Source organism: Oryzias melastigma, linkage group LG11 (genome assembly GCF_002922805.2).
Source record: "Oryzias melastigma strain HK-1 linkage group LG11, ASM292280v2, whole genome shotgun sequence".
NCBI lineage: Eukaryota > Metazoa > Chordata > Actinopteri > Beloniformes > Adrianichthyidae > Oryzias > Oryzias melastigma.
In genome coordinates this window covers 9,779,178-9,789,102 of record NC_050522.1, presented here as the reverse complement: position 1 = coordinate 9,789,102, position 9,925 = coordinate 9,779,178, and the positions used below count along the sequence as shown (strand labels likewise).

General features: G+C 38.8%; 1 protein-coding gene across 1 annotated transcript in view; it reads right to left on the bottom strand.

Annotated features, from left to right (window-relative positions):
* LOC112163059 (chondroitin sulfate proteoglycan 5) overlaps positions 1–9,925 on the bottom strand; it is a gene marked incomplete at its 5' end in the record, with an annotated part of 15,115 nt that continues 5,190 nt past the window's right edge. Inside the window, 5 exon segments of the mRNA XM_036214264.1 lie at positions 1–934; positions 4,280–4,342; positions 4,568–4,730; positions 7,656–7,844; positions 8,643–9,396. Of these exon segments, the coding sequence (XP_036070157.1) occupies positions 746–934; positions 4,280–4,342; positions 4,568–4,730; positions 7,656–7,844; positions 8,643–9,396 (1,358 nt within the window). The 3' untranslated portion in view covers positions 1–745.

Sequence of the window (9,925 nt, the reverse complement as noted above, 5' to 3'; positions counted from 1 at the left end):
TAAAATGAAAAAGATTTATTCCAACAACCGTCAACTGTAATCCTCCATGTATACCCAAAAAAGTACAAAAGAATCTCAAGTACATGAAAGTAATAGAAAAAACACACTGAATAAACCCAAGACACGGCGTGTGAATTATATGCATATAGACTATCAACTCCAAGCATTTACTTCAACCTCATGTAATCTAGACAAATCCACTAATTAGCAAACATGAATATTTCGCAAATACAGATTCACTTAACTTTCACATATTTCTTAAGCAAATTTTATGTTTTCAGACACCTCTTTTTTCTTTTTTTTGCGGATACATCAATACATGCGAGCAGAAAGAGACGAGAAGGCAGGGTCAGGCAGGGGGGCGGGGCAGGAGAGAGACATTAAGGGAGGTCATTGGTCAAAGACCAAGGCAGGGCATCGGTACAGAGAAAAGTCAGTCCGTCAATTAATCAATCAATCAGTCGGTCAGTAGAAGGACCAAGATAAAGGTTTCAGTCCGGCGTCAGACGCGAATAGACGAATGAGGCAGTGGCGCCATCATGTGGTCAGCATAAACATGGCAGCCTTGTAAACAGATCTGTTGTGCTTCTTAAGTTGTCTCAATAGAATTCATGTTGTGCTCTCTTATTTTACCAATAGGTGTTTAAAGACTGCTAAAAACTCACAGTACACACTTGGCATGGAGTAAACTATGTTGTAGGAACTCTGGAATGTGCTTTACACACTTCTTTGTCGCCAAGCGAGGTTACACCAGGTTGTTCTGGAGCTTGTTTACCTCAGCATTCTCCTCCGTGCTGTTGGGGGTGTTTCCATGGATGATGGAAGCAGGGCGGTTGTTCTCGTGCTTTGGAGAATGAGAGTTGAGGATGTTCATAGAGCCCTCTTCCTTGGATGGAAGAGCCTTGGCTTGGTTGTCCTTCTTCTGTGGCTCATCCTGCATAGAGAGGTTGCCACGCTTTACACAAAAATTTCTGATCTTAAACTTGAATTATTTCACCGTATAAACACTTCCCACTTTTGAAATTGTGTCCACTTTTGCAACAATTGCACAAGCTTTGACATCACTTGACAGCACTCAACAGCAGTCTGAGTCTATGATATGACCATTCATATCATATTGAAGACTCCCATCTCATCCACATGATCAAAACATTTCGTAAAAGCCCATTTTATATATTTAAGTTCATGTTGTCTGCCCCGCAATTCATCATCATTCCACTTGGGGGCAGTAGCAAGGCTTTTCCTGCTCATTTCAAAATGGCTGCCTCCATGAAATCTCAAAATCACTTTTGGCGGGAAAAAAAATTAGCTAATTTTTTTAACTTTATAAGGAAAATAGCTTATCTATTGTTATTCAGTTCTTTAAATGACGACTTACTGCATTTAAAAAGTTCATATTTGTTGGTAAATAATTCTTTATAATACAGTTACACCATGTTAAAACATGTGGATCAAATTTGAGACAGTCGGAAAATAAGCTTATTTTTGATACTTAAACTAACATTGAACTTACTAATTCGCTCAACATATCTATCTTTTATCTCATCTATATCTAGTAAAAAGGATATTGGATTTTTTTGGGTGGATTTCATCACAAGGTTTAAAAAACATCTTTTTTTATTTTAAAGAAAATGAATTTTCTGACAATTCTAGGGTGCATTTGGTTTACAGGGTTACATGTACGTTTGGCAAATAAACTGCATAAAAACACGAAATCCTGCGGGAGATCTTTCTAGTTTATAGAATAAGGTGGATTTTATGTCTCTGGACAAAAAAACAAATGGCATTGAGAACACATAAGGTGAAATTATTTTTTTCTTTGATTTTTATAGAAGTATTTTTGGCTGCTGTTTAGTAAAAACAGGCAAATAAAATTGTCAAATTAACTTAAAAAGCCAAAAAGAAAATTGTTTTTGAGTCCCTGGGGGTTAAAGAGATTTAAAAAAAAAAACACAGTCGTTTACAATTTGTTGATAGTTTCTCACTGTATATCATCAAGGATGATTTATGTTGTGTTCTTATTCTGAAGCGTTTTCTTTTCTTTGTTTTTTGTGTGTTTTAGTTTCCAGATTTTTAGAAAAAATATATTTTTTATATGTGACTTTTATATGTGACTTGTGACTTTTTTTTAACTTTTCCCAATTCACTTTTACCTTATGTTTTTCATGCCAACTATTGTGAATGTCATGATTCCTATTTTCCCCTGTAGCTGTTTAGACAAATTTTAATTTTTATAGTTAGTAAACGATGAGAAAAAAAGATTATGAAAAGACATTACCAAAAAGATTACAATTTACAAGAATAAAGTTGTAATTTTACATTTCAAAATGTCGTACTTTTACAAGAAAATCTTGATTTTCTTTTTTAAATAAAATCTTACATTTAGCTTTTTAGGCGTTTCAGTTGTCTCGATTAAACATTTATTTTATGTTGTAGACAATTCAGAGAAATGGAATGGATATCACAATGTTCAGGAACCTAATTGAATCTGCTTAGTTTTGTAAGTGTACTCCTTTAATTTAATGAATTTAGAACGTTATAAAAAAAAAAATCTTTGTAAAATTACAACTTCTTAAATCCTTAATTTACAATTTTATTCTTGTAAAAAGTTGACTTTTTTCTTGTAATTTTTCAACTTTATTTTCATAAAATGTACTTTTATTTCATGATTTTCCGACTTTACTCTCATACTTTTGTTCGTTTTTATAGTGTCTCTAATTCATTGCGCTATACATAAAAAGTACTGTAGAATTTCTAAGTCTTTTGCTAAACTCACCTATAGAAGTACATAAATTTATTGTTTTATACAATTATTTTTTGGAAAATATAAAAATTACTCAAACAACTTTAGGATTGCAAAAATAATGAGAGGTTTGATCATTTAAAATAGCAGCTGTTGCTCTGCAATGAAGAGTAAAAAATAGTAAATTACTAAATAAAACTTACAACCTTTAAACTTTGAAAACATTTTACATAGAATTCCAATTAAATTGTGAAGGTTTTGGCTAATAACCATTTTACTCATATACAAAGAAGAAGGAAAAGCAAAGATGATGCCTTATTAAATTCATACTTTAAAAATAAATAAATAAATGTTGACGATCCCAAATAAATAAATAAATAAAATGATCCATGTGAACTCCAACTGCTGAACATATTTCAAACGATACTGAGGTCGTTCATGCAGCTAAAACTTGTCATCATACACTAAAAACTGTAATAAACAACCTTTAAATAGAACATCAATTCCTTCATTAAGGTCATTTTATCGACTGATTCTTGACCTGCAGACTGGAGCTTTATCAAATCAACCCATTGTAACTGCACTTAAAACCGTCTCATGACATTTAAAAAGAAACAGCTAGGACTTTTTAGCTTTTCGACCTGACATTTAAAGCATCCGCTAGACACACAATAAAAAAGTCTCTCCACATATAACTGCTGCAGGGAAATGTCAGCAGAGCGCAGAGAGCTTAAAAGTATGAATTTGTTCCCTTTTTATTTACTCAACCAAGTGTGGCAAATAATCTGAGAATAAGAGGGATTTAGGAATCCATTGGCCCGCGGTTGTGTCTGTAAATCTGTGTTAAATGCAATTTTTTTTGTTTTTTTTTCTGCAGCTAATGTGTCTGAGTGTCCGTTTGTGGATGTAGTTTGTTTATTGGAGTGTCACAGACGTGTGAAGGTCGTGGGCACAGCAGGCGGTATATAGGACACAATTGATCCGTCAGAGGCTGCAGGACACAACTCGTTCTATGTTTTCATAAACCTCTGCTTTTAGTTTAGAGTATTTGCAAATGTGTTTCCCTTTATTTTAGCCCTAAAGTCCTAAAATGACCCAGCATGCAACACTTAGAAATGAGGTGAACCACGGAAACATGGAAGCAGATGCTAGAGCAGCACATAAACTCAAAGGATTTAAATGCATTTATTTAGCTTTAGAGAACAATCTGAAAAAAAATGGAAGCTGGGTGGGAACTAAAATGGCTGCAGGAACAAAATGGAGCCACGGCAGTCTCAGTGAGCCTCCCAGGAAACTGCAGAGGCTCAGGTTAGAGAGGAAGCAGATGAGGGAGCTTGCAATTTATTCACACATCTCTGAGCATCTGTGCTGCAGGAGGACGCGCAGGAGGTGATCAATCATTTCACCTGGAGAAGGAATGGACCAGAAGCAATAAAAAAAGGGGGGCAGGAAGTTTTCATCTAGCGTTTTCAACATCGGGGAAGTTGAATGCAAAGCCGGGGAAGGAGCGGCCGCACGTCTCTCTGCTGTTCTTACCTGAAAGTGGTTATAAGGGTTTCTGTGCTTATGCTCCCAGGTAAAGCTGGCTGTCGGTGGCCTCTGAGAGGATTATGAAACAAACAAATTCAAGTAATGGAAGCTGCCGATTTTGTGTTGTGAGTTTAGGTCAGCAAAAGAAAGAAAGACAAGATGGGGCAGACATGCCAAGTGATTTAAAAAAGTAATTAAGCTGCTGGGAGAGATGTGGGAGAAAACATGGTGACATAAGGGAACCATGCAAAGAGGGGAAAAAAAGGAGGAAACACGAGGAAGATAAGGGCATACCTGACAGATAATGTTGTCATAGTACGCCAGGTTGTGAGTATGAGCTTGGGGTGCAGGCGGGGGGGTGTCACAGAGTTTCCTTACATTTGGTTGAGAGCTGTCCGCCGTTGTTGAAACGGAGAGGCCATCCGTCTGTGGCTCGCTGCTCTGTGTGCGGTACTTACTGCAGGGACACAAAAACACCTTTTCTAATGGAAATACACAATTAAACATAATAATTTCTTTCTCTATAACGTTCTCAGTGATGTTTTGATTACAATTCTGACGTTTTTCACCAAAATCCACAAACCTAAATGTCTCAAAAAGTCACATTTCATGTTTATCTGAAGCCTCCAAAATCTCCTCTAATGGGCGTGGCCACTGGTGCTGAGTTGATATATGGGCTCCAAATAAGGCCATAAAGATATTAAAAAATCAAGTCTCATCATACCGCAAAATAATCTGCCCCAAAATTTTTATTTACAAATGTGTGAAAGGGATCCTCATGCCTCTAAAAACAATTTGCATTTGTGAATTTTTTTTTTTTTTTTTGCAGATGAAAATGAAAAAAACTGCGTGTCAGCACCTGAAGTTGCGGTTCGGTAGTCTGTCTCTGTCTTTATACGTCTTTATGACTGGATGGCCACAAATCAAACTGCCCAATCAAAGAGCAGGTAGCTTCCCGCCCGCTACAGATTTTAAGGTGGATTTCATCAAAGCATGCACTAACCTTAATTTACTTATTACTCTTATAAGAAACATAATGAAATATTCACAGCTTTTATTATCTACTAAAATGTTATCCATGTAATTTTATTTTTTCATTTGTTTTTTAAGGGTTTCCCTATGCAACCAGTACTGTCAATGTTCCTCTTGGTGAGGAAATCCACCTTAAAGTCTGAACCCTTGATCCCCGTCTGATTATGATATCTGTGTCACGGTAGCTTAAATTTTCACTGTTGCTACAAAAAAAATGTCAAACAATGTTGAAAATGTCCAGCCGTATCATTTTAAGTCAACTCGAACACGGAAAGTGAAGAGCTTTGTGGATCAAATAGTCTGCAGGTTCTCAGAATGGAAATGCTAAAGAACGCTTTAGTTTATCTCTTTAATTATCATGATCAAAGTTTTTTTTGTGATGACATATGGTTGAATGTGGTAATTAAGAATTCATATTAATAATCAGTTTGCCGGTCAGGAAAAAGGGACTTTACCTTGACATCACGGGGGTCACCCTCCAATGTCAAGGTAAAATCCCTCTTTTTTAATTGTTGTGTTAACATGTCCTTGTGGCATTCTTTGATGACGGAGACCATACATGAAAAACTGAAGCTCAAAATTGCATTTCTTAGTATTTCTTTATTCGAATCGTGAATCAGGAACAGATGAAAACATGCTGTTTCAATTACTGTTTTTGTTACGTAGAAAATAAAGTGGGCGGGGCCACAAGCTCCCCGCTCCATTTGAATACTACGCTCACATTGAATTCATGTGTGGAATTTGCGTCTGCTGTTTCTCTTTTAATGTGCGTCAAATTCGCTGCTCGACGTTTGACCCAAAAAGGTGTTGACGCTCGTGGGATTTGCTGTTACGCAACAATCCGAGGAAGGATTTAATGAAAACAAGAATAAAATTAGAGCACCTCTTTATTAGGGGTGTGTATTGGCAAGAGCTTGGCGGGAGGATGTGTATCGCAATACACGTCTTGCGATGTATCACGATACATACCAAAGACTATACCGGAACTATTATTCGCCTTGTTTTTTTTAAGAGTATGACTTAGAAAAAAACTAGAATCTATTGCTGTGAAGTTCAGCAGAACTGTCACTCACTTTGCCGACATCATTTTGACTGAAGGTCAGTGCATGTCTCATAACAACAAAAAACGCAAGCCTGCATGAACATTTAACTCAAGCTGGTTCTCTCTAGATCTCGTTGGTGTTTTGGTCGTGGTGTAGAGTTGCTCAGAGAGACTCAGTGTGCTTTGCTGCCAACTAGCAGTCAGGCGGAACTACGTTTTCTCATAAAAAAATAATGAAATATCGTCTTATCAACATTTTGAATCAATACAAATATCACCAAATGAAATATTGCGATATATCGCAGAATCGATTTTTTCCCTATATTCCTACTTTTATTATTGCCTTGATACAAATAAGAAAAAAATATCATAAAGTTAAGGAGGAGAAAAATTAAATTATCCTCTATGTTAGTTATGGACTCCACCCACTGATTATGTCATCACATCACCTGCCAAAGCTGAGTTCCTGATTGGTTGACACAACGCCTCTTCTTTGCTTAGTTATTTGATGTCTGGATAATCAAAACACACCACAAGACCTCTCATGTATGTTGACTTAACATTGAAAATCCCCTGACACATGAATCAGGTTTAGTTCAGCTTAATGCTTGCAGACGACTAGATGTGATTTCCTTCTCTGAACTGCATCTATGGTTAAATCGCTCCAATACTGCTCAGGATTTTATTAAACCTGTAATCTTAGGTTGGGGGTGTGAGGGGCTGCAAGCTAGCAGGGTTTGGAAACAGTTTGGTGATGGGAAGTGAGGGCGGGCTTGCACCACGCCAATAATCCCGCCCACAATTTCTAATGAACTCCTACCACTCTGTACAAACCATGTCCTGAAAAATTTATTTTGGCTAAAAATGGCAAAACCATTTAAAACTTCACTGGGAATGCTTTTTAAAGGGTAACCGAATCCTAAATTAACTATTTTTGCTGTTGACATCTATAAATGGGGCTTTAAAAGTGTTTTCTGTTGGTCATATTTTTGACAAATTGAAATAAAACTGTTTAATTCTTCAAAATATAGTCAAAAATCTGCCCCCTACAGGTTGAATTGTGGTATTACAGTCGAATATTGTGATTGGTCACACCATGTAAGTTTCAGAAGTCTGACATCATGATCTTCAGCCCCAGTAATGATAACAGTCCAGCCCCCAAGCCCCACCCCCTGACTGGATTTTCACATTTCGGCTGTGGGTGGAGTCAGCCTCCAACTTCCTGGTTTGGTTACCCTTTAAATAGCTGTAATCATAAGGATGTTTTCCTGGCAGAGTAAAGCTGATATTTCAGATTCTCTCACCCACCTGCGTTTGCAAAGGCGCCTGTTCTCATTCTTGAGTTGATAAAGTCTTTTTGCGAAAAACACGATGATCATGAAGAGCATAAGGAACACGATACAGGCCACGCCCACCACCACGCACAACACCTGGAACTCTGTGACGGCCCATTCGCAGCGCGTGCCTTTGTTCCAGATATAATCCTGCACGTTGCACCTGGATGCAAAGAGAAGAGGACATATGGGCCGCATTAGCTTTTAACATCTCATTAGCAGTTCTAGCTTGCAGGCCCCGTTGACCTCATTCATTAAAATGGCAAAACTTGTATCCTATAGCATATGTTCTCCCGTCTTCCGTGAATAGGACTAATTCACAAACTGTAATGAGTGAGGGGTGTTAACGTCTCCTAACGTCTGCCTAGCAAAGCGGGGATTCAGTCTACGGCAGGGATCCTAATGAGATCAAGGAATCAGAGCGTGTGCTCACAGCTGTGTTTTTACCTGGACTTACTTTTTCATGGGCAAAGGACGTAGGACATGTGCATATATATGTGTGATACTATGCAACACCTCCAATATCCTAGTAAATCTGAGGAATTTGACAGACGGATACCAAAAGGACGAGAGTGTTTAGGACTCTGTTTTGCAGATCCTCACATTATTGCACTGTTACTCACACTTGTTCTAATTGTGTCTGTCAGCAGCTCACAGACAAACCCCGTCTTTACCCCCTGCCTCAAAAACTAATCCTTCAAAGACCCTGTTGCGATCTTGACCAGCCCTCCTGACACGCTAAGCCAGCCGTCTGGCTCTGTCTGCGTGTTCGGCGGCTGTTTGTCTGCATTGTCCTAAATCTTCTTCTTTTGTCGGGGGATAAACACACTGGAAGACCATGAGACCATGAATTTGTAGCACAAGCAATTAACTAAAACACTTTTTTGGAACTTGCAGAAATTTAGGGAAAAGGAAAGACATCAGGCAAATATTCAATGACTGAAGTTTTTACGTCTCCCACCTGCAGAAGGCTCCCATCCCTGCCACTACGGTGCACACTCCTCCGTTGAAGCAGAAATTAGGCTCAATGTCGCACTGAGCGACACAAACTCCAGGTCCAGAAAGTACAAATCCCAGCCTACAGCCGTCTGCACCCATGGCTCCACCGATGCCTAAACCCTGGTCTTGATCTGGGCTCGGTATGGGACCGGCAGGTGGAGATGATCCAGAGTTCACTTTTGGTCTCACTTTATTAAAGACTGCCGGGGTGCCGGGCAGGAGTGGGTTCTCGTCGTCCACGTCAGCTGGAGGTGAAGGGCTAGGTTCGGGTACGGGAGTTGAACCTAATGCAGAGAGATTGTCGTCATAAAAGTCAGACAGTCCCCATTGGGTGGGGTCGCCACTTTTCTGCTTTTGTGGTTTGGGGGCTTTTGCCCAATCCAGAGCGACATCAGAGGGCACAACGTCTGGTGCGGGGCTATGAAACTCAACGGTGATCACGTCGTCGGATAAGGAATTCCCAGGCGCATCTGGTCCCCCTCCAGCGGTTAGCTCTTCTGCCACAGGTGCGTCATCTTCTGCAAAATCTAGGTAATGGTGTTTATGGGAGCGGTGATGTCTGGTGGAATGGAGTGGGAGTCTTGCACTGTTTCCCGCTCCAATGAGGTGGTCCTTTTCTGCCGAGTCATCACTGAGAACCATCCTGGTGTCCAAGGCCTCCTTGTTGACGGACGAGTGGTTGTGGTGATGATGGCGCTTGACAAATGAATGTCTTCCTGTAAGGCAGACACAAGTTCTGTTGGTGGACACCAATGGATTCACAATTACCTGGAGACACCGAAACAACACATATTGTAAATCACATGTGTCAAAGTCAAGGCCCAGGGGCCAGATATGGCCCTCTGGATAATTCTATCCGGCCCTCCAGATCATTTTATTTTATTGTTGTTAACGGCCTGATATTATCTTGCGCTTATCTCTAACTTTTATAATTTTGTAAAAAGATATTTTAATGGAGACTAATATTGAAACTTATTGAAGGTTTAAGTTGATTTATTCTGAAATAATATTCCATCCTTATTATTATTCATAATTATGTTAAAAAGTTATGGTTTTAAAGTTTTAAAAATTGACATTCTGCTAGACTATTTTGGCATTTATTAAGATTTTTTAGGCTATTTCAGAATTTAGCTAATATTTCAGCTACATGCTAGTGTGTGGCTCAGCTTTCTCCTTGCCACACTAGCTGTTCTGGCTAATTTAGGCGTTTTTTAGGCTGTCTTGGAGCTAATCTAATATTTCAGC